We start from the raw sequence: 25,835 nt of genomic DNA on the forward strand, positions 1-25,835 counted from the left end.
TACAAGAATGCTTAAGTGTGAACTGAATTTAATGTGGTGGACACTTAACTGCATGGTAATTGCAATTCAATTAAAATGGGAAACTAATAATGACCAGGAACACAGGCAAAACGAGATTAAAGGGGGGGGTAAAATACTTAGTTTCAGTCAATCTCATGTTAATCTTGAGTACCTATAGAGTAATAGTGCGTCCTTCATATCTCCAAAAAGTCTTTAGTTTCATCATATTTATAATAAAAAAATACAGCTTTCCGATTCTATCCGGAAAAAGCCGAGGTCCTTGATTCTGGGCGTGGGCGGAGCTATAGAGTCATACCGTTGTACTTATACAAACTTTATTTATTTCTAAAGCACATTTAAAAACAAGCAAGTTGACCAAAGTGCTGTACATTGACATGTACTTACATGAATGGGGTGTTTTATCACTGGGACCGCGCCAGGTTTTAATTGCAACCGGTTTGCAAATCCAGCGACGACCTGGGCCTTGTTAATAAAACATTCGTCACTGAAATGACCAGAACACAAAACTGCACTTGCCACACTCCTTTGCTGTCCCGGAAATACAAACTGCATCCACTGTTCCAGTAACACTGGGTTCTTTGGGAAGCTGAACAAGGTAAACTTTCCCTCACATCCCAAAACACACTTTTTTGAGAGGAATGCTCATATAAGGAGTTCCACTCTGGACTACGTCATTAGATCTACGATAGAAAAAAACCAGTCGAAACGTGTTGCAACCCGGAAGTATGATTTTCAGCACAGAAATTCTCTGTTATTCGTTCAAAATAACAATCTGGTAGATGCCATTTTGTTGCTGCTTGTATATCAGGTTTGCATCTGGTGGTAATCAATTTGTTGCCAATAAATTTAAGGGAATCTATACAATTCAGATTTTCCATCAACATCATAATTTTAAGGGAGTATAAGTACATATTTGACCCTTCTGTGTTCTTTTCTGACTTTTTAACAATGCATTGGTTTTTATTGTTCTGGTAGCTCTATCCACAATCAAATCCTACATCATATAACTGTATATTAAATCTCACATTAGCTGCAATTGTGTTGCTGAGCACAGCAGTTTTGTGTATGGACAGACAAATTGTCCCTGGTTAGCACACAGTGAAATACTGCAATCCCAAAAGTAAACAATAAAGGGGAAGTGATAAACACGATTCCAACATTAGTGAGTACACAGACTAAACATTTTAAATAAGTTGAACTCCTGTGTAAACAATTTTCACAGTTTGTCCCTTTTAACTCAAAATGCATTCCAAATATCTGCTAGAGGCCTCTGGAAAATTCAGGAGATAAGTTTGGCCCAATTTATAATCCCAGTGAGTTTAGATGCAACGCTCTGTTAGAACAGTAGGTCTGAGCTTGATTCTCTGTACAAATAGATTTTATGATCAATATCACCCTGCTAGTTGTTTCTGCACAATTAATCATAAGAACATCGGCTCAAGTCAAATTATTCTGTGAAATGAGTGAACATCAAACATCATTGGTGAATTTAGAGGAATTGTTCTTAGCACATATGTGAGTGTTGCAGCTGAAGAATAACAGAGGTTTTAAAAAACAACAACATTGAAATACCACGCAGATTTGAGTGGGGAAAATGCCCAAGAAATTGGATGCTATTTTGTCACATATTAATTTCCCATACATATATATATTGCCCAATAGTTAAAGTGCATGTTTTTGCCCTTCGAAATAATATAATACTTAAAAGACATAGCTAAAAAGTGAGACTGTGTATTGTTACGCTGTATTATTCTGCAAGTTAAAAATGTATTATGCAGTAACTTAACATTTTGCTGTGAGTACGTGCGAGTGACAGTTATTCATGCGCATACATGTCAGTCATTTTGGCCTCCTCTCAAATGGGTCAAACCATAGATACAACCTAAGAAGTGCAAGTTAATGCGCTAGAAATCCACGCTCATTCATGTATGTGCATTTACTGCATGGACGGAAAAGGCACTGACACCTGCTGGATTTCATCTGACACAAGTATATATAAATATAGAGAGATTTATATTTATAAGCAAGCATATAAAGTTTATCTGTTCAGTGAGAGCAACGGTATCCGAAAAACGGGTGTAGCCTCTATATAGACGTTTTTAAATCTGAAAACTCCAAAAAGCAAAGAAATGCATGTGCATTTTTTGCATGTTTTTTTCTGCTGTAAAGTTGGCCATTTTAACATGAGAGATAAATGGAATTGACTCCCTTTTGGAGCCTGTCTCTAGCGGTCAGCTGATGAACTGCAGTTTAAGTCACTTCCGTGTTGGCTTCAAGTGAGAGACGGGGAGGTTGCCCCTTGCAGGAGATACCAATAAACCAAATACATTTAAATGTTTAAGGTGACACTTTATTTTAATGTGTCCTTGTAACAGTGTAATTGCACAAATAAGTACTGAATAAAATGGACTCGTTTAGGGTTTGGGCTGGGTTTAGTGTTGTTACTTGTAATTATGCGTAACTTACTGTTATTACTGGTAAATATATGTCAAATGTAACAAGCAGACAAAATAAAATGTTCATTTTAACTTTAAAGACTTGTGCTAATAGTTTTGATACTCAAATGAAACCAGTTGAGACGTATAGGAGATACTGATCAGAATTACTTGTATGTTCTCCAGTCAAAACGTTCATCAAATCCCTAAAACCTACAAAGTACAACTCCAACACTTACTTACTAACAATCCTACAACATTACTTGTGACAAAAAACAGGACCAGAAATGATGTCTCTGTCACATTGCCGTCTAGAGCTGTCAATCAACATCACGATCATTGATGAGCCCCACTGAGCTTCTGAGCGGTTCTGCCAATCAGCTGATGGATGAGCTGAAGCTCAGGGCGCCGTCATGTAATCATCACCCACATCTGGGAATAAAGGAGACTTTCTGTGCACACTTGTTTTTGGATTAGACTCCAGTCTCTGAGATCTACATGTTCCAGTTGATTTATACTCCTTATGACAGATACATTCAACATAACCCACAATGGTTCATTGTATATAGTAGTAGTGTTTATTTATTCCCGTAGGGAATGTAGTTTTCAGCAAGCTCACACAGACATTTAAAAAAATCACAGTTGGCATATACAAACAATAGCTTAAAGCAAATAAATCTAATTTAGGATAACCAGACCAGCTGACCATCAATCAACACTAGAAGAAACATTTAAAAATCTAATTGCTTGAGGGATAAAATATAGTTTAGACTATCTTTTATGAAGATATGTTTGCAATCAGTGTCAAGATGTGGTCATGCAAAATAATCATAAAACTATCACCTCCCCTCATGGCAGTGCCCGTCCCCGTCGATTGTCACCCTGTAGTTAGCCTCATGACTGGAGCCGACAAGACATGAGGAAGACAATGTCTTCTCTATTTTAAGGCCAATTCACTCACCCAGAAACCTGTTTCTTCCACAACAACCATTTCAACTCCGAAAGAACAACTTATTTTCTAGAGAAAATGCTCTGGAGATTTTTAGCATGCCAAAGTTTAGTACACGTTGGGATACTTTTAAAAAGAGTGTGTGACGGGAATAATATAGTTTAATAGAATATACTAAGTGAGAACTGAATGTAATGTTTTTGGAGACATCATTGCTTGTTATTTGCAATTAAATGTAAATGTTTTACCATATTAATATGTATATTAAATGTATATGAAATGCAATTATCTGAATTTAAGAGTGCCTTTTTGACCCACTTAAGTATGACTCAAATAGAATATGTATCAAATATGTATTCTATATATATATATATCACATAATATATATCACATAAATATATATAAAATATATTTATGTATATAATATATGTATTCTATTTGAGTCATACTTAAGTGGGTCAAAAAGGCACTCTTAAATTCAATATTGTAAAACATTTCCATTTAATTGCAAATAACAAGCAATGAGGTCCCCTCGAAAACGAGATGTTACATCTCAAGGGGTTTTCCTCTTAACAATAAATTTATGAATTTAAAAAAAATGTCATAATTGTCTTTGAAAAAAATGCTTAAAGTGTACTGTTGAATCACACAGCACTTAAATAAAATATAATTGAATGCCCATTTTGTGCTATGTATTTAATCATATGTGCAATTACACATTTGTAATGACGAATTTGCAATTTAGTATAGTTAAAATATATTTACTACTGAATAACACTTCAATTGAAATTATAATCAAGTACTTCCCATGTGCTTTAGTATGTCAGTCAACACATAAAAACAAGTTCTTATTAAAGCATGAAAAACTATTATAAAATGTACTTTAAAATAAAAGTTTTATTTGACATATTACAAAGTGCACATTTTAAAAGTGTACTTAAGTGTGTTAAGAAAGATAGGGCAACACTTTATTTTACTGTGTACTTGTTACACATTAAACGTGGTTACTATAAATTGTGCTTAACATGGAACTAACCCTAAACCAAACCCTAATCCAAACCCTAGTAAGTACATTTTTATTACTATGTATTTAAATGTATAATTGCACTGTAACGGACACCTTAAAATAAAGTGTAACTAAACAGTCATGAAAGTGTGCTCTCTTTTAGTACACTTAAGTGGCCTTTCATTTCATTATATAATCTGCAAGTACAGTGAGATTAATGTTATTTTGAGTCATGAATGAGTCAATTGATGCTGATTGTGGCTTTATTTTCTTTCTTTTTTTTTTTTGGTGGACATCTGGGGGCTTCAATATATAGACAGAATCCGCAATTAAAGCGACTATCAGCAAATATTTGCCTATCTCTCATGAGAAGTAGAAAATCATCATTGTACAAACATACCAGTTTTCTCTGTTGAAGTCGCTGCATCGTGTCTGGCTCAGTACAGATGCGACTGATGCAAAATTATTCATTGTGAAGTTAACAAGCTCTCAGCTTTCACAGACACTCTTATAAATAGATGTGTCTTAAAATTGGCAGGCCTCCTTCATCAACAGCACTCTGCCTGCCCTGGTAAACACATTTAGAAGAGATTTACCCATTCGTGCAGGCTAATTTAGTATAATCTTTATGGTATCAACATTATAAAAAAATGACACGTCTATGCTTAAACATTCAAATGAAAACATCATGATTATTGATAGCCGTGCTGAAACAGGATGGGCTTTGTTTCTGTCTGATTAAGTAACAGCCAACTGAATTTAATTAGTTTACCTTTGAACTCAAACCACTGATTAATTCCATTTAATTATCCAGACCTGAGCAACAGTAAGCTCATTTTACTTGCTTTTAAAATGCACCATTCAATTTATTAATTGCACATTCAAACAAACAATCCACAAACTTTAACTAAATGATCCTCTGAAGAATTTATAATATAAATTGTGGATAATGAGAGACGGAAAATGATTATCATCTTGTTTGTAAAACCCTTTAGAACTTATATTTATCTGGTCTGAAAATGATCAGATGTATGTACAATTGCCTTATAGAGTCTTATTTATAAATGTCCCCAAATATATTACTGTGTCTACTTGCAGGATGACGACTGAAAGGTATATGCACAAACTGATGTTTAAGAAAAATATATTGTCCTATGCCATGGTTATTAAAAAAGTAATGTATCAGTCATTATATAGATAGATAGTGACAATAATTTAATAATACAGGCTAATACAGGCAGCAATACTAAATGTATCTGAAAATGCTATAGTCTAGATGTCAGAATAAAATATAAAACTAAAACATACATACATAAAATTAAGATTAATATGTGCAGTTATTACCAACAAAGACTGTTCTGACCCTTAAAATAACAATAATTGCCCGGTGTATTCAGTTTCAATAAGACAATTTTATTCAAAATACGAATTTATTGTATTAAACATGATGCTTTAATCTTGCTAACAACAAATAATTAGTGCGTGCAGTGCTTACAATGTGTTTTACAGAGAGGAGGTCCATAACTAAAACAAAATAATCAATATGTGCCACAACTCCTCTGCGTGTGCATATAGGCATATACATATTTTCAATGACAAATGTAAAGACTCCATGCCTCTATCTGATTTGAGATCTGAGTGGTTCATTTCCTAAATGAAGCGCTTGAATGAACAGTGGGAAGGCGTGTGCGCAAAATGGAGACAGTGCGTTCAGTTGATCTCTACATAATAGTTTTTTTTAGCCGGCCAAATAACACTGCGTCCTGGTTTTTAAAGATGCCATCGAAACACATGTCCATCAGGTGGTCCACAAACTTCATTTCATCATAATCCTCATCATGTCTAGTACGCACCCACGATGACCGCTTCTACCTCTTTGGAAGGTCTCCGGTCCGTTACCAAAAAGTTTATCATCCCTTCCGACTTGATGAGCAAGTTACAGCCCAGGAAAAAGATCCCGAAGACTACGGTGAGGGAGAGGACGCACATCACCGCTATCTGAACTATTCTCATGATGAAGAGGCTCCTTTCATCCGGAGGGGCCGCCGTGAAGCCGTTATCCGTCACCACCGACGAGAAGTTACAACACATGAGAATGTCCTCTGTCCGATTGGAGAAGATTCCACTGTCAGTTTGGTTAAATGTAGTATTCATGTCTCCTGTTCACCAACACTTTGAAGAGTCCAAGAATTTAGGCAGTTCCGATTTGGAAGTCTAAACACATGAGGAATTGCGTAAAAAGTCAGACGCACATATCCAACGTGTCTTCTTTTGTGCACTGGCGTCCCATGACGCGCTCCTGCTCTGATTCACAGTAACTACACTGAGCTCTTCTGCTCAACATCACACCTGCTCGGTTAAAAGCACCGAAAAAGCCGATGGGAGGTGACTCCCCACTCACAAGTGCATGCCTTGTGACGCCACCTACAGTAAAACTGGTAGTGTTACAGTCCTCCGATTAAAAATTATAAAAGTTATAAATTTAAAAGCCATATGTGGATCAGTGATAATGTTCGAGATGATGGTAAAAAAAAAAAATATATATATATATATTATTGGCCATGTGAGTTAATGTGATGTGTCTTTAGGTATTCTAATTTTTTTTAATCATGCAATTTTTAATTTTTAATTGTAATGTCATTAAATTATAAAAAATAGCAATATTGTTGAACCATGATTATTTTTAAAGAACGTTTAGTGCACTACACTGCGTAATACTGACATCTAGCGTGTTATAACTGAATACAGGACTCTCTGATGTGACACTCCTTTGTGGCAACGACGGTGTTAACAGTCAAGTAAAAAAAAACTTTTTGGACTTTTTCCAGTATGACCCATAAAATTTTTCTACAAATACCAACATTATGCCGATATTTTATTCAACAGGAGCTGGATGCAAAAAATGTAACAATGTCAGTCCACAAAGTTTGACTGTGTTTGTTCATTTAGTCCAGAGGAGAACTGGCCCCCCTCTGGTTTCTCCCAATCTGTTTTTTCTCCACTACTGTCACCTGATAAAGTTTGTGGTTTAAAATACAGCTAATATTATCGATTTTATTGCACTGACACTATCAAATGTGGACAAAACTTAAATTAAATTGAGTTGAACGATGACTATTGTCTTCTAGAGCATTGCTTTACAGCTAAAACTGAAATCATTTAATAATTGATGCACTTTTCAGCATTAATAGGCTACTGTTATTTTTCTGTTTACGAAGCTGCATTGAAATAATATGTATTGTATAAAGTGCTACTGTATATAAATAAACGTCAGAATCAGAATCAGAAAGAGCTTTATTGCCAAATGTGATTACACACACAAGGAATTTACCTTGGTGTTTAAGCTTCCAGTACACACACAGTTTTATTTAAAATTATTCAACCCCCCATTGTAAATCAGGTTTACTGGAAACATGTATAGACTTTCAGCTGTTTGCAATGGGCAAATCAAACAAAAGTAATTGAAATAGCCCAACATAACTAATATTTCAAGTGGTTTCCCCAAATTCAACTGAAAATGCAACTTTTTATGACTTCTGCAACTTGCCAAAATATGTACCCCCCTTCAAAATGTACAGATGATGGCCTATCATCTAGTGTTTATGATATCAAACAGTGGTGAATAGATCATTTCAGACTGTGGCAAGGGGGCGTGGTTCAGCGAGGTATGTGACGGGAGAGAGAGAAAGGAGATGAGTGGGTAAGTGGGTCAAGTGCAAATGACAAACACCTATGTCTCGTTTCAGTAATTGGCATGAAGAGACTGGATAAAAGCCACCTGGGAGATCTGAAGCAGCAGAGAGGGACTGGCTGCGACTAGGGACTAGGGACTAGGGACTAGGGACTAGGGACTAGGGACTAGGGACTAGGGACTAGGGACTAGGGACTAGGGACTAGGGACTAGGGACTGGCTGCGACTAGGGACTAGGGACTAGGGGTGCAGGATATATCGAATCAATATCGTTATAATTTTGCGATATTTTGTTTATTATGCGACCGACATGCACCTCTCGAAAAAACACGTCGCTTGGTAGCGTTGCATTTCCCCCAACTCATGTCCTAGTTCTCCTTCTCCATAAACAACATGCAATCAAGGAGAGGGTTAACTTTTCATGCTACATATTTCCCACAGTGGTCAGAAAGAAGACACTTTGTTTCTCTCAATATGACTCTAGTCACTTCTCGCTCCAAAGCTAATCGCCGTCACTCTCTCACTTCTCCCTCGCTCTACCACACAGTCCCCCCACACACACACACTTGCCGGCTCGACACACACACCAGCGCACAAGTATAAACATCAGGCCACCTGGCCGCTTCATGTGTTTTCTCAGATCGGATAGCTATCTGATTTAATCAAAACGATTCCATTTACACCTGGTCATATGTGTTTTTGCAAAATGGATATAAATCCGATCTTCAATTCCCGTGCTATATGCAGATTTAGTCCACGTCACCGAAAGCAACAGTTATGAGCTGCATTTTATTGATCGTCAGCTAAAATTTCTAAATCAAAGACCGCAATAAGAGAAAGCGGCAACAGCCCTGGTAAGATCATTTCATTTCTTTACTTTTAATGAAGATGATTGTGTGTTAAGCATCTGCGACTTATTTTCACTTTGATTTGCGATAGTTTTCACGTTGGCTTGATGAATCGATGCTCAGCTTCGGTGATGCGTCCTGCAGTAACGTCGTCATATCTGGCTATAACATGACATATAGCCTATAACACGCTCTCACACATTACATTTTTAGCATTTTTGTTTGGAGTAAAATTTACATGTGGTTTCAACAACCAGACCTAGACCTCCAGAAGTGGTTTGAGCGATCGGAATTGAAATATCGGAATTAATATCGATATCACAAATATTCATTATCGATATCGCAATATCACATTTCTTCAAGATCGTGCACCCCTACTAGGGACTGGCTGCATAGATCTGATGGAAAGAGTTGGACCATTTACAGAGCTCTGAAGAGTATTGGTGGAAAGTGTTAAAGACTGAAAGACTGATTTATGTTAATTTGTGTTATTTTGTGATCTGCTGTTACTGAAATAGAGTCATGAGTCTTAGACAAGCTGACCCCGTCTTCTTCCTTCACCTTTCATCTGAATCTTACTAGTGGTGCCGAATCCCAGGAAGGAAGCAGCCACCGCCGCCGCCTTGCAATCTCTATCAGCGACGCCACTTGCAGATGTCATCTCATTCCTCGCAGTCCTCCATCAGGAACAGCACCAAGCCTTACTGGACATGAGGATGACCAGGAACGTCGGTTCCAGGCCCAACAGGAGGACTGCGAAAAGTTCTGGAACTGGATGGACCGGGAGGTTTGGGCAGAAGCCACGGCGTGCCAGACCACTCCCACCCATGTTGTTGAATAAGATGGGGGCTCAGGACGACCCGAGGTCTTCTTAAACCTCATCGAGAGGACTACGGAGGCAGGTGGGTGGCCACGGGACCAATGGCCGGTGTGCCTCATCCCCCTTCTGTCTGGCGAGGCGCAAGTGGCTGCCCAACAACTGCCTGTCCGGAACCTCCTGGTCTTCGACGACCTGAAACGGGCCATCTTACAGCGGGTCGGCCGGAGCCCAGAACAACATCGCCAGCGGTTCAGTTCCTTGGGTCTGGGTGAACCCCTCCCAGCAGTTTCTTTCTTCTTCTTTTTTCTCCCCCTTGCCACACAGACTGTTTTTCAACCTGGTATAAAAAGTATCCCCTCTCCATAATGCACAGATGATGGACTATCAACGTCTCCACTTCCTGCGGTGCCTGAAGAGAGCAAGGAAAGCCCCCTACCACCCGTCCTCACCACATTCTACGGATATACTAAAGAGAGTGTTTCAGTCAGCTGCATCACTGTCAGACTCCTATGATCTTACAGCTGAAGACAGCAAGCAAGATCATAGGAACCGCTCTCCCACTAATCTATGACATCTACAATGCCCAACATCATCCTCGTCACAACCACATACCCCACCTGCTACAGCTGTTGCATTCTCAGGAACACCCCCACACTCCTATCCTCAGCCCTGCCAGATAAAGCTCCACCACAGCCAGCGGCCCCATCAGATACAGCCCCCACATCCTCTGGAACAACACAACAACAACACAACCACCTGCTCCACCACAACCAGCAGCCGTATCAGCTACAGTACAAACTGTTTTGTGTGTGAGAAAATAGCAAACCATAATATGTATTCATATTGTTATTATCTTTCTTCAGGGCATTCATGCAAAACAAGGGATGCAATGTCTCAAGGTGGACATGTAACACAGTCCCACATCCCAAACAATCAGACATTACCTTGTGTGGAGTCTTTGCCTCTAAAGTATGTTAACTATTCAGAGTATTGTCCTCACTCTCACATTATAATATGACTATAGTTCTGTTAAAAGTGTTACCAAAAAAAAAACATTTATTTTACACAACCATTGACTAAAACTACAAAGTTATTCACTGACAGTGAACAGTCTCTGGACAGTCTCTGGAACATGATTTTTTAATAATCATAAAATATGTCTTTTTCAGTTTGCAGAACCACTCTTGAAAAATGAGACGGTAGGTTTTCCTGCTTTAAAAGAGGCCATCATCAAACACAGGCTGCAAATCGCTGTCACTTTTTTTTGTAGAGACTGGTAATAATAAGCTATTAGGGGATGTTTTGGCAATCCAAATAATTGTCCGTACAATTGCTGTTAAACATTATGTAGCTATCAGAATTATTCCATACTTACCTAAATAGTTTTACAGTGTGGAAAAACCCCAAAATACAAATTATAGATGCATGTTCTGTGTTCTTTGTGTTGTGTTTTGTTTTGTTTCAAAGATGACCTGACTGACGTATGTCACTTCCGTGGGGAAGAAGTGCCTGAGACAGATTTGAGTTGGGTAAATAAAACTAACTTCACAGAAATGTGAAATGAAATATGTTTTCTTATAAAGTTATTAAGCATTATCTTGTATTGTTAGGTTGGATATTAAAAAGATAGCATCAATTACACAAGAATGAAAATTCGCAGCCTCTTACTGAAGACATCTTGTTTAAAATCCAAATGATTTGTTTTCCAGATTCAGTGTGACGTTATTTTGTGGTGGTTCCACCATATGTGCATTCAAGGCCCAACAACAGAGGAGGCCTTTCTGTGTACGGCTTGTACTTATGCTTAGTTTTATGTACAACATTATTGTACTGGAGGAAGTGATTCATTACATCTTGTTGTATTCCATTACACCTTCCAAGTTTGTGTCATCTTATCTTACAAAATCTGGATAGGTCTCCGTCCACTGCATGCCTCTCTAAATAATCATAATATTATGTTCAAGTACTCATTTATTTGCCAAAACTGGTAAAAGCTGTTGCTGTTGTCACTGCCAATCCACCTGGTCTCTAAACGTCTTCATTTAATAATTTTGTTGTTTATGTGTAGTTGTTTTTTAGAGAGTAACTAAAAAATGCTGTCATTTGGCATGTCAGTGTTGATAAACATGTTCTGGAATAGTGTTTTTTTCTGATTGAAAAAATGTCTTGAAATTATTTATTTTGCTTGAAAAATGGCTTATAAACCGCATGTCAAAACCAGTTGCCAAAGTTATTGTCTTACTGTATATATTGTCATACTGAGCAAACACACTTTGAGGTACTTTAAGTGATGACGAAAGTGGACACAGGATCTACTGTGTGTATCCTATCATACATTAAAACTGAACGTGTACTTGACACTCACGTCAAGTAAAGGCCTAAGCTTCAACAATTCCTGGATGCAACAGAACAAATAAGTGTTCTGGTGTGTGGAAGTGTTTTTCATTTTGCAGGAGCTTTGGTATTTAGAGTGTTGAGAAGAAACTGTGAGACTGTTCCATAGTCTGGTGGTGGCAGTGCAGATGCTCTGGTACCTCCTGCCAGAGGAGTTCTGTGAGGCGTGCCATCTGGTGGACAGAGTCCAGCTCCATACTGAGAAAAGAGATCCTCCAGTTTCCCAGTTGACCCGGAGTCCCAACTGGCTGAGATGACTGAGCACCAGGTCCCTGTGCTCGCACAACTGCTCCCGAGACGAAGGGTAGGACTTTGTACTAATAAGTTTGACCCTTGAACGCAAAGCGCAGGAATGGCCTGTGTCGTGGGAGGATGGAAACATGAAAGTACACGTCCTTCAGGTTGATCGCTGCAAACCAATCTTGGAAAATGCGTTTCTGCGTTAGCATCTTGAACGGAAGCTTGTAAAGGGCCCGATTCAAGACTCGCAGGACTGCCTTTGTTGGGTACCCGCGGTGGGGCAGCGAGGTGGAAGACAGGGACCCGACTCGGAAGGCTCGGAAGAAGCCCGAAGTAGGGTCCGAGTGTGTGGTGCAACACTTACCTGTCTCCACGGGTCGGCAGAGGGTGCATGAGAAGGTGTAGTCGGGTCCTCGAACTGCACCAGGCTGCTGGCTGGCGATACAAGAGGGGGCTGAGGATGGCAAGGCTTTACAGGGTCGTCACCGCCAGTCTGGCCCTCTTGGGACCCAGGAACAGAGGAGTTTGCTCTTTTTCTTTTATGTGGGCAGAACAGAAACAAACACAAAACAAGGATTATCCATCCGGCCATCCTCCAGGAGAGAGAGTGGTGCGGTCACCATCTCCTGAAGAGCTCCTTCCTCCATCCCTGTGTTGCCCGTTTGTGCACTTGTGCTTTCACTTGTCACCTGGTCTGGCAGCGGCGGGGACGGGCTGGGTGGCCTGCCTGCGGCCGGCTCCACGCTGAGGCTTGGGTGGAGGCTGCTGCTGAGGCCTAGCAGAAGAGGAGGCGTCGGCAGGGGGACGCCCTCGGCGTCGAGCAGGCGGGGGATCTGCGACCTGGTGGGTGTAGGTAGCAGCTGGCCGCCAGTGCTGGATGTACCGGATCACCTACGTCTGCTTCTGGGTGGCGGAGAACTGCTGGGTGAAGTTATTCACCACATCACCGAAGAGCCCAACCTGGGAAATGGGGGAGTCCAGGAACTAAGACTCCCTCATAACCTCCTCATGCACTTCGGGAAAAAAGGGCGCTGGGGCGCCGATATACCAATCATCCAACCGAGACGGTCGGTCTAGGACACGGTGGAGGGTTCCACGCGAGCCCAGCCTTCTCTGCGGCCTGAGTCAGCATAGCTGACATTTCTGGATCTGGCTCGGGCAACGCTACTCTCCCAGAAGGATTATTTATTATTTATTTATTATAATTACAGCTATAAATGATTTATTCTTTATTTATAAGCATGTCTATAATGTGTTTAATAATTGTATTTCTACCAGAAAGCTTTGCTTTGTATGATTCATTGACGTAATATCCACTGAAACAGGAAGCTAAGGCGGGACATATTTATGGCTCCTCCCCCTTTTCAAATAGCCAATACATTTACATTTACATTTATTCATTTAGCAGACGCTTTTATCCAAAGCGACTTACAAATGAGAAACAATAGAAGTGTCACGGGGTGACTATATTCTGTGGGGGAGGAACGCACACGCCAGGGAATGGGTTTCTCTTGGGGAATGTTTTTAATGTGACACCCAGCAAAATGGCTGCTTCCTGTGCCCATGTAAACAGTGACAACCTAGCGATCTGTTAGATAAATCAGCTTCAGGTGTTCGGCGGGAATAATCAAGGCTGGCAATTGGCACATATGTTGGGGCGGGAGTGCTTTATATGTCATTTGTTGCAGACAGTTCGGGGGGCAGCAGACGCGGGGGAGAACGCGGCGGAGAAGCCGGCGCCCAGGAAGGGGTGCTCGGCCGACGATTTAATCGAGCGCGTTTGGAACGCGAGGCCGACGAGGATCTGAAACGAAACCGGCATTCTGACGGAACTGGAATTCGCGATCACTACGGCTGCCGCCGTTGCGTGGACACGGCCCCGATTGTCGGGTTGAGAGGCGTGTGTGCCTGCTTCGTGGTCCAATGCGATGGGATGTGTGCCTGCTTCGTGGTTCAATGCGATGGGATGTGTGACTGCCAGTGACTCCTTTGATCTGGTATGGTGAGCATTGCTCATATCCTGCTTCCTCTGCCAGTTGAAACAAAGACTTTCTAAGGGATTCCCTGGCTCGGCCTGACTGCTTTATTGCTCTACTGTTTTACTGCTTTACCGCTCTACTGTTTTACTGTTCTTCGGCTCTCAACACCATAGCTAACCAGCCCAGCCATCCAGCCCAGCTATCCAGCCCAGCCCAACTTCAAGGAGACGTTTGCCTGGACACTGTTAATTTGCCTTGGTCACAGTGAGTTTACTGTTTGAAGTGTCCTGTTCTTAAAGTGTTCACATGGGGAAACCTTTGCTGTTTGTAGTGTGTGCACGAGTGCTTTAACGGTTCCAGATTGTTTGGTCTGCATCTACAGTTCCAGATAAACAGCCTCCTGTGACCCGGGTGTGTTATGCTGATAACCTGAGTTAATCCTGAGTATTATAAGCACTGCTGCGCTGACGCTAACCTTCTACTGTCTGAGCCTCTGCTGGAGAGAATGAGAAACTGCTGCGCTGAGGCTAACCTTCTACTGACTGAGCCCCTGCTGGAGAGAACGAGAAACTGCTGCGCTGAGGCTAACCTTCTACTGACTGAGCGCCCACTGGAGAGAACGAGAAACTGCTGCGCTGAGGCTAACCTTCTACTGTCTGAGCCCCTGCTGGAGAGAACGAGAAATGGCTGAGCTGTCGCTAACCTCTTACTGTTTGACTGAGCCCCTGCTGGAGAGAACGAGAAATGGCTGAGCTGTCGCTAACCTCTTACTGTTTGACTGAGCCCCTGCTGGAGAGAACGAGAAACTGCTGCGCTGAGGCTAACCTTCTACTGTTTGACTGAGCCCCTGCTGGAGAGAACGAGAAACTGTTGCGCTGACGCTAACCTTCTACTGTCTGAGGCTCTGCTGGAGAGAACGAGGAACTGCTGGTCGAATCCTCCTGGGAGCATTTGCTCACTTTAAAGACTTTTTAAATAATTTAATAAACACAAAACCTTTTGAAGTTATTCTGTGTCTCGTTCTGACTTTGAGGGAATACGGTCTTGCTCCTCAGGGTGGTACGCAAGCTAGGGGTGGCGGCTCGCTAGCGCCTACCCCCCGACCTGTGACAAGTGGCGTAGTCGGCAGGATTCCGCCCTGAGTTTGAGCAACCGTAGACCTTCAGATGTCAGATGACGAGGCACCAGCAGCATGCCCCCCAGGCTATGCTGGTTGTTATGGGTGCCCCTTGGGCGCAAAGGTTCGGAGGACTGAGATCGGAGCTGGGTCTGCAGGAATGGAAGTCGCAGACAGAGTACCTGGCGGGCTTGTAAGGACTGAATGAGCAACAGAAATTACAGTTTGTTCTGGGGTCTTCATCCGGGTTCTAGGGACTAGAACTCTATAGTGGGGGAGGATGTCACGGGGTGACTATATTCTGTGGGGGAGGAACGCACACGCCAGGGAATGGGTTTCTCTTGGGGAATGTTTTTAATGTGACACCCAGCAAAATGGCTGCTTCCTGTGCCCATGTAAACAGTGACAACCTAGCGATCTGTTAGATAAATCAGCTTCAGGTGTTCGGCGGGAATAATCAAGGCTGGCAATTGGCACATATGTTGGGGCGGGAGTGCTTTATATGTCATTTGTTGCAGACAGTTCGGGGGGCAGCAGACGCGGGGGAGAACGCGGCGGAGAAGCCGGCGCCCAGGAAGGGGTGCTCGGCCGACGATTTAATCGAGCGCGTTTGGAACGCGAGGCCGACGAGGATCTGAAACGAAACCGGCATTCTGACGGAACTGGAATTCGCGATCACTACGGCTGCCGCCGTTGCGTGGACACGGCCCCGATTGTCGGGTTGAGAGGCGTGTGTGCCTGCTTCGTGGTCCAATGCGATGGGATGTGTGCCTGCTTCGTGGTTCAATGCGATGGGATGTGTGACTGCCAGTGACTCCTTTGATCTGGTATGGTGAGCATTGCTCATATCCTGCTTCCTCTGCCAGTTGAAACAAAGACTTTCTAAGGGATTCCCTGGCTCGGCCTGACTGCTTTATTGCTCTACTGTTTTACTGCTTTACCGCTCTACTGTTTTACTGTTCTTCGGCTCTCAACACCATAGCTAACCAGCCCAGCCATCCAGCCCAGCTATCCAGCCCAGCCCAACTTCAAGGAGACGTTTGCCTGGACACTGTTAATTTGCCTTGGTCACAGTGAGTTTACTGTTTGAAGTGTCCTGTTCTTAAAGTGTTCACATGGGGAAACCTTTGCTGTTTGTAGTGTGTGCACGAGTGCTTTAACGGTTCCAGATTGTTTGGTCTGCATCTACAGTTCCAGATAAACAGCCTCCTGTGACCCGGGTGTGTTATGCTGATAACCTGAGTTAATCCTGAGTATTATAAGCACTGCTGCGCTGACGCTAACCTTCTACTGTCTGAGCCTCTGCTGGAGAGAATGAGAAACTGCTGCGCTGAGGCTAACCTTCTACTGACTGAGCCCCTGCTGGAGAGAACGAGAAACTGCTGCGCTGAGGCTAACCTTCTACTGACTGAGCGCCCACTGGAGAGAACGAGAAACTGCTGCGCTGAGGCTAACCTTCTACTGTCTGAGCCCCTGCTGGAGAGAACGAGAAATGGCTGAGCTGTCGCTAACCTCTTACTGTTTGACTGAGCCCCTGCTGGAGAGAACGAGAAATGGCTGAGCTGTCGCTAACCTCTTACTGTTTGACTGAGCCCCTGCTGGAGAGAACGAGAAACTGCTGCGCTGAGGCTAACCTTCTACTGTTTGACTGAGCCCCTGCTGGAGAGAACGAGAAACTGTTGCGCTGACGCTAACCTTCTACTGTCTGAGGCTCTGCTGGAGAGAACGAGGAACTGCTGGTCGAATCCTCCTGGGAGCATTTGCTCACTTTAAAGACTTTTTAAATAATTTAATAAACACAAAACCTTTTGAAGTTATTCTGTGTCTCGTTCTGACTTTGAGGGAATACGGTCTTGCTCCTCAGGGTGGTACGCAAGCTAGGGGTGGCGGCTCGCTAGCGCCTACCCCCCGACCTGTGACAGAAGCAATTAAACTAGCAGTAGGACAACAGTATGTAAGTGCTATGACCCTTCACAGTACAATCCAACACAATTTTTTTTTTTCAATAAATCTGTTAAATGTTGTTTGAACTTTAATCAGCACATTCTTAATAAGCATTACTAAAGCAGGATGCATTTTCTGAGAATGTAAAAAAACAAACACTTTAATAACTTAAATTAATGTTTCTCATTTCAGTCATTAACAATACAAATCAAACAAATAACAAGCATGCAAATCAAAGGAACAGAGAAATAATAAGGTAGATGCAGCGTGGTTTGAAATTGTTCCAGATAATGGGTATGGTCAGGTGGTTCAACAAACAAGACTTCTATAGGATGCACCTGTGCGTTCTCTCAAATGAGAAATCATCAATTAACCTACTGAGAAGTGCACATGAACCAAAATGGGCGTTTGCCAATCAGTGGCCATTTTCAAACCCCAATGGATGTTTTTCAACCATTTTTCAACAAACTTGTTAAAATCATAAAGGCCCACCCCTAAACCAAGCCTCCAGGGGATTAGAGCAAATCTGGTAAAGCGGTTGAAAATGCCCATCAAGATTTGAAAACGCCCCACTGGTTGGGAAACGCACTAGTGTTCCGTGGAGATACATACCTGCATGATCTTGTGGTCATCAACTACAAGTCAGTGTCAGTTCAGTGTCAATGTCTCCACCCATGTGTGCTGAAAAATTTAATACAAATTTCAATGCTAATCCAACGCACCTTAAACATTGAAATGGCAATGTTCTCAACCAAAATTGAGTAAAAAAAAAATCAACATTGTATCAATGTCAACTTGCTATCTGAGGAGTCTCTATATGTGACCTCAGTGACGTGAGACAGCTAGCAGATGGTCGGTTTAGCCAGTCTGTCTGCTTCCTGACCACTCTAATGGTGCGTTCACACCGGATGCGAATAGCGCGTCAGGCGCGAGTGATTTCAATGTTGAGTCAAGGTCCATGGAGGGGAACAGGAACAAGGGGGAACGGCTTAAGCGACGGCCAGGGCGAAACAGACAATCCATCGGGCGGCCAGGGCGAAGCAGACAGTCCATCGGGTGGCCAGTGGGGTGAAGACCCCTCGGGCGGCCACGGCGGTGAAGACCCCTCGGATGGCCACGGCGGTGAAGACTCCTCAGGCGGCCACGGCGGTGAAGACCCCTCGGGCGACCACGGCGGAGAAGACCCCTCGGGCGACCACGGCGGAGACGACCAGGGTGAAGACGACCACTCGGGCGGCCATGGCGGTGAAGACCAAGGCGGAACAGAGACAGACCCTGGCTCAGGAACAGTCACAGACACCACCGGCTCAGGAACTGGAACAGACACCACCGGCTCAGGAACTTAAACAGACACCACCGGCTCAGGAACTGCAACAGCAACAGACACCACCGGCTCAGGAACTGCAACAGCAACAGACACCACTGGCTCAGGAACTGCAACAGCAACAGACACCACTGGCTCAGGAACTGCAACAGCAACAGACACCACTGGCTCAGGAACTGCAACAGACACCACCGGTTCGGGAACAGACACGGGCACCGGCTCAGGAACAGACACGGGCACCGGCTCAGGAACAGACACGGGCACCGGCTCAGGAACAGACACGGGCACCGGCTCAGGAACAGGCTCGGCAGGCGTGACGTGATGCTGGATCGGGGCCGGCAGGGCGAGCAGCTCGGGCGGGGCCGGCAGGGCGAGCAGCTCGGGCGGGGCGAGCAGCTCGGGCGGGGCTGGCAGGGCGAGCAGCTCGGGCGGGGCCGGCAGGGCGAGCAGCTCGGGCGGGACCGGCAGAGCAGCATGCCTAACCGGCGCGTCAGGGATGGCAGTCAGCTTTGGGATGGTCTCTGGGTTAGGAACCACCGGAGAGTCCGTTGAAGAGGCCTTTCTCCTTCTCCTCTTCCGTCTCCGGACCACCGGAATCGGAACCACCAGACCCGACTCAGGAACAGCAGACACTGGCTCCGGCTCTGGAACAGCAGACACTGGCTCCGGCTCTGGAACAGCAGACACTGGCTCCGGCTCTGGAACAGCAGACACTGGCTCCGGCTCTGGAACAGCAGAGACTGAAGGTCTAAGGGGCGTTTCCAGGATCCGAGCTAAACGCTCTAAATAGCCGATCAGTGACCCCCCGGCCATGAGAATGGGCATCTCCCGATCTGTCTCCGACTGGGCAGACGTGGCTTGAACCATCTCTGGCTGGGCAGACGTGACGTGCTTCCTCCTTCTCCGCCTACGATGGCAAGACGGTAGCATCGAGCCCACCGCCTCAGGCGAAGTTCCACTCACCGGCTCAGGTGTGTCGGTCATCTTCTCAGGAGACCCAGACGTGACTGCTGTATCCCACTGACTCCGATGCTCAAGGTATCTGGTAAAACCCCAAAAGTCCAAGACTTCCAGACCCTTCATTTCCCACTCCGGCAATGGGTCATCAAGACAGGTATTAAAAATTCCTTTTAATGCTGCCTCATTATATCCCATTCCCCTCGAGAGCGTCCAAAATGACTGAGCTATGCAACCCACCAGCAGGCCCTGCTGACGAAAGCTCATCATATTTTGGACACGCCCCATCCTCTCTTTCTCCGTGGTAGGAGGGAGGATACCGTACCCCATAATGCTGGATCTCTAGGTGACGGAGTCCTTCTGTCACGGAACACACACAGGAGAGAGAGATCCAAATGCAATATTTATTTTAGGGTAATCCGTACTCACAAAACCAGTCCAGGCAAGGGTCAAAATCCAATAGGGCAATCCAAAGACACAAAACATGAACAAGAAACAGGCAGCAACAGGAACGGAAGTGTGGGGACATTAAACAAGGACTCCGTGACAAACACTGAAACAGACAGGGTTTATATACACAAGTGCAAACAAGGTGACGAGAAATAGCTGAAGGAAATGAACAATCAGTGACAGACAGGATTATGGGTAATGTAGTGAAAATGCCTAGACACCGTGAAAACTGAGACCTCTAGTGTTAAACCCAGGGAACCACCAGACACTGTGACACCAACTAGATCTCTGAGCGAGAGGCAAATACTTTTTTTTACTGTTCTTCCTTGGTTAGTGGGCAGAGCATGAGACAAGCGCATAAATGTTGACGATTGGCTGAGGTAGAGTAAAATTTAATTTTAAGCCAATCAGAGGTAGAGTTGGGCGGGTGTTCGAAAGCACGCATAGTAGTGATGGGCATGCGGCTCTTTTGACTCAGCTCACTGAAAAGAGACGGCTCTTTTGGCTCACAAACAGCTCTTTAAATGACTTTGACTATAATATTTCAATTTTATTACATAATTATTTAATTTCTATAGGCTAAATTTGTAAAAATAGAGTCGTCTCTTCAGATATGCGAGTCAGCTCCCGACGTTCACCTAAAAGAGCCGGCTCTTAGAGTCGGCTCATTCGCGAATCGCGAACGTCCCATCAAAAGCTCATTCGCGAACGAGTCGATCCATAACGCTCATAACGCATAGTCGGACAGGACAGGACACACAAGGAACAACACAAGCCAGTCAGTCAACGAGAGACAGGTATGGCGACGAGCCCAAATAATCTAAAAGTAGCCTTCTCTAAATGGAAGTATAGACATTACTTTTTCCTTCAAGAAATTAGAGGAACGAATGTAATCGTGACATGCACATTATGCCCTGGGCAAAAGTGCCTATCCACGTCAGTGTCAAGTAATTCAAACTTACTCAAACATCTTTCAACGTTGCATGCTTCCACGAAATTAGTGGCCATGACCAACGAAGGAGAAGGAGACAGTGCCACAAAACCTAAGCAACTGAAGCTTGATTTTAAGGCCCCACCAAACATTTTGTCTCTGACCGAACTGAACAAACTGGTAGCCAGGTATGTAGTGGAGGATATGCTGCCATTATCTATGGTTGAGTCAGACTCATTCAGGGCACTAGTTGCCAAAATACTGGTCAGAGGAGGGGTATCCCTACCGTGTAGAAATAAGTTTTCAAACTATATAGACGCCCAATATTCTCAAATGAATGCGGAGCTCAAACAAACGTTTGAGAAGTTAGAATATGTGTCTACCACAGCAGACATATGGACTGCATGTAACAAGAGCTATCTAGGCGTAACGGCGCATTGGATAAATCCGCAAAGCATGGAGGGAGGTAAGGCAGCCCTGGCATGCAGGAGGTTCAAGGGACGCCATACATATGACAAAATTGCAACGGAGCTTGATCATATCTACTCATATGGAATATCATTCAAAATCACCACAACAGTCACAGATAATGGCTCAAATTTTGTAAAGGCCTTCCAAATGTATCAGATGGAGCGGGATGATGGTCATGAAGCCACTTACAGTTGCTTTAGACATTCTTCAGGGAGAAGATCATTGTTTCCATGGAACACTCCTACCCACGCTGGAGACATTGATATTCAAGACCCTGCAACTGAAGAGTGGCCTGCACATCCTAATTGACCTTCCAGAGGCAATTGTCACAGTAAGAACTTTAATTTATTTTAGATCTTCAACACATTACCCAATAAATTCATTTTATTTTATGAATTGGAAAAGAAACTCTATTCTATTCTAGCCTAGCCTTTACAGTTATGATACATTATGACTACAGATGATGGACCTTTAAAGCCTTGTTGTAAAGTAATGAATGTATAGGCATATAGGGAAATAAATATAGGCTAATGTAAAATTAAACATCTATAAATATGTTCATAATGGTCTATAATGCTCTCTCTCTCTCTCTCTCTCTCTCTCTCAGATAATATAATATTATTATAATAATTATAATAATATAATATAATTACATTCTTATGTATCATTTCAGGCAATCAAGACAAGATTTGCAGAGGTGCTGGAGAGCGAGTGTGCTGTCTTGCCTGCTGTGACTTTGCCCAAGTTCAAACTGCGTTGGCTGCGGACACAGGACAGGAAGGACAAGGCCAAGGCAAGTCTGCTGGAAGAGTGTCGGAAAATTGTCCAAGAAGACCAGCAAGCAGGTACCAACCCACCAACACGCCACCCCAGCACAGACTCTGCCACAGAGGATGAGTTATTTTCCTTTGAGGATGAGGATGACACCTCTGCTACTGCTGAAAGTCAAGTTGCAGACTATTTAAAATCAGGAGAACAAGGGATAGACTCTCTTAATGGTTTTGCACTGATAAAGAAAATTGCACTCCGTTATAATGCAGCGACTCCATCCAGTGCCCCAGTAGAGAGACTTTTTAGCCTGGGGAAGCTAGAGGAACAGGCTCTCTGACCAGAAGTTTGAGAAGCTTTTGGAATTGAGATACAACCACTGGTTCAATGACAAGAATGGGTAGATGGATAGCTAGATAGGGTAGCTTGGATGAATGGGAGAATAGAATGATGGATGGATGGATGGATGTATGGAGATAATAGAATGATGGATGGGGAGAATAGAATGATGAATGGATAGATGAATGGATAGAATAATGAATGCATGGATGAATAGATGAATGAATGAATGTTCAGGAGCTAAAGTTGGATACAGTATGTCTAAAGTTGTGTTGCATCTTTTTACATTTGCAGTTTTGCACTAAAAAGAGTGTATTTTTTTTGTTTTATACATTTTTGGTACATTGCTTAAAGAGCATAATTTAATTTAGATTGTCAATGGCCAGAGTACGAGATTTATTTTTATGGAGATGTATTTTTTTATTTTTTATGTATTACCTACCTGTTTATATCCTTCGTTTAGCTATATATTGCACTTTCCAGTTACATTGAAAGCACCTAATATTGTCACACTGTTCTACTTGAAGTACAGTATTTTTGCAGTTTTTTCACATTTTTTTTTGTTTTTTTTTGCACTACAAAGAGTATATATATTTGTTATTTGTTTTTGGTATATTGCTTAACAAGCTTAATTTAATTTTGCCCAGTTGTGGCCTGTTGAGGGGCAATACATATCAAAAGTTCCAAAACATCTATTGTGTTATTTGCATTGATCCACTACAGTATATAAACATAATATCTACATACATGGCATTTGATTGGAGGCTAGTCTCACTTTGTCCCACAGCAACATTTTTTTTTTTTTAGATGTGTGTACAATGTTTCATGTTTCTGTTAATAATGTATTGTATTAAGTGTCCATTTCATTATAATATTCAGATTTATCATAAATAATTGAACATGCACATGTATTTTAAGTTCCGTTAAAGAGGGGTAGAGGTGGGGTCACATTTGAGCATTTAAAATTTAATTTTACTTGAAAGTAACGCAATAGTTACTTTCTTAAGTAACTAGTTACTTTTAAAATTTGTAACTGAGTAACTAATTTAGTTACTTTTTGGAAGAAGTAACTAGTAACTGTAACTAATTACTTTTTAAAAGTAACTTGCCCAACACTGGTGAACGCACCATAAGACTATGTGCCATATTACTAGAGAGAAGAGTGGCACAACCCATGAAGGATACATACTGAAACCATTTCTTTTCAGCAGGTCAGGTCTGCCCCAAAAACTTTTCCAATTGTATTTGAACCTTGTATTATTCTGTGGACATCACTTAGACAGCCAGCCAGAGTGAGGACAGTCTGCCACGTATACTCATCACTCACCAGGGAGGGGGCCAGAGCATATTATACTGTCTGAATACAACATCATCATGCAGAAGAACAAATATTGCCTTTCTATGTTTACTTTGATGTGTTTTTTATGTGGACAGCCTCAAAAAAAAAAAAAAAATGTACATGCATCTTTCTATTCAGGAAACTCACTTGGTTGTTGTAGCCAGTGATCTCCCGGCTGAGAATAAAACTTAATTTCTGCAATTAAGAATTTACACGACACGCTTCATGTCAAAAAAAAGAAAAGAAAAAAAAAAGTGCCCGGTGCAGCTCTGAGCTCTGTTGGATGGGTTTGCTTTCACGCTTGAAAGAGTTTAGGCTATGTACAGTTTGTCTTTGTTCATGGACTCTTATTTTGATTATCTTTTGTCTTGATGTGCCTGTTTTCAGTTCCTGTGTATTTGGTATCTGTTTTCTTGTTTCCATTGCCATCTTGTTTGTTTCCATTGCAACCCTTGTTAATCTCCATGGCACCAAATCTTTTGTCATCTGTCATTGTCATCCTGTATTTAATCCCTCAGTAGTCTTCTGTTCATTGTCTTGTGCTGGTGTTTGTCTTTTATGGTTCCTGATGTTTATTACATGTGAGTTCATCGTTCAAGTTTAACGCTTAATTTCACATAGTCAATAGTTTCCCTCAACTGAAGCCCCATTAAGATAATGCATGTTTCAGCTTCATCAATTTACTGTTATCATTACATATAGCCAGATCCTGCAGTGCAGAACACATGGTAACACAGAATAACACCTGTGTAACTTGCCAAAATGTATTAGGACAATGTTTTTAGACGTTATGCCAGTCAATGCCAGAGGATGAACCTATTTAAAATTTTAACCATGTATGGAGAAGAACACAGCAAAAAAAAAAAAAAAAAAAAAAAAAAAATCTAAATTGGCAGTTGGCTCATGTATTTATGTTATTGTATCATATGTCTTAAATATTATATATCTGTTGGAAATCAATCCAGTCTAGATCATTCAGATGTTCTGAAATTTATTTGCAAATTTATCTTTGTAATATTTGTACAAATTTTGACCAGGAACATGAAAAACATAATAATCTGCGATGACTTTATCATCGTTTTCCGATCAGACAGCAGACAGTTCACAACCAGAAACGATGGGGAAATTTTTTTGTTGAAATATTGCATAGGCAGAACAGGGTAAATTGGACATTTTTAAAATATCATCTGCGTCTAGTTTCTACTGCGTACAGCAGGTGTCGCTGCTGTGTCTGTAAATTTCACTGTGGGCAGCAAATTTGTGAACCATGTATGGCGAATTTAAAATTAATGCAAATAATTATATCTTAACAATTATGTAAAAATCATATAAAATTATTGTAATCATTTGTAGGTTATGACACATACGATACTTGGTAAAATGTGCTGTCAAAACATAATCATGTCCCGTGAAAAAAAGTAATGTGGGTAATCAATTTCTATTATAGCCTATATCATAGCCTACTTATTATTATTTATTTATTTTTGTGAATTATAAATGGGAATGGGTATTATGGATTAAGTAGTAGCTACTGCAGGTTCTAATTAAATACAACAACACTACCCATATAGTTTTGTAACGTTTAATCGTGGGAAGAAGAAGTCATGCGTTTGCAGCAGTAAAAAATAGCCTAATATTAACCACTGAATTATTATGATTCTGAATGATTGGTAATAGTGTCATCATGTCATGCATCAGTAGAATTGTCTTTTTTTTCTTCAACGAGAGATTACTGCCATTAGAAATAGCCTACATGTACCAGATGTCCTCGGCGCACTTGCGCATTGGTGTTTTAAGATGGACACGCCTCTT

General features: G+C 42.2%; 1 protein-coding gene across 1 annotated transcript; it reads right to left on the minus strand.

Annotated features, from left to right (window-relative positions):
- Window positions 1-6,253: 6,253 nt before the first annotated feature.
- Window positions 6,254-6,565, minus strand: rprma (reprimo, TP53 dependent G2 arrest mediator candidate a; the record flags this gene model as incomplete). The annotated part of the gene is made up of 1 exon (XM_079617431.1): window positions 6,254-6,565. One exon carries the CDS (start codon window positions 6,563-6,565, stop codon window positions 6,254-6,256), a length of 312 nt encoding a protein of 103 aa, XP_079473557.1.
- Between the last annotated feature and the right edge of the window lie 19,270 nt (window positions 6,566-25,835).

This window comes from Phoxinus phoxinus (assembly GCF_949152265.1).
Source record: "Phoxinus phoxinus genome assembly, chromosome: 7".
Taxonomy (NCBI): domain Eukaryota; kingdom Metazoa; phylum Chordata; class Actinopteri; order Cypriniformes; family Leuciscidae; genus Phoxinus; species Phoxinus phoxinus.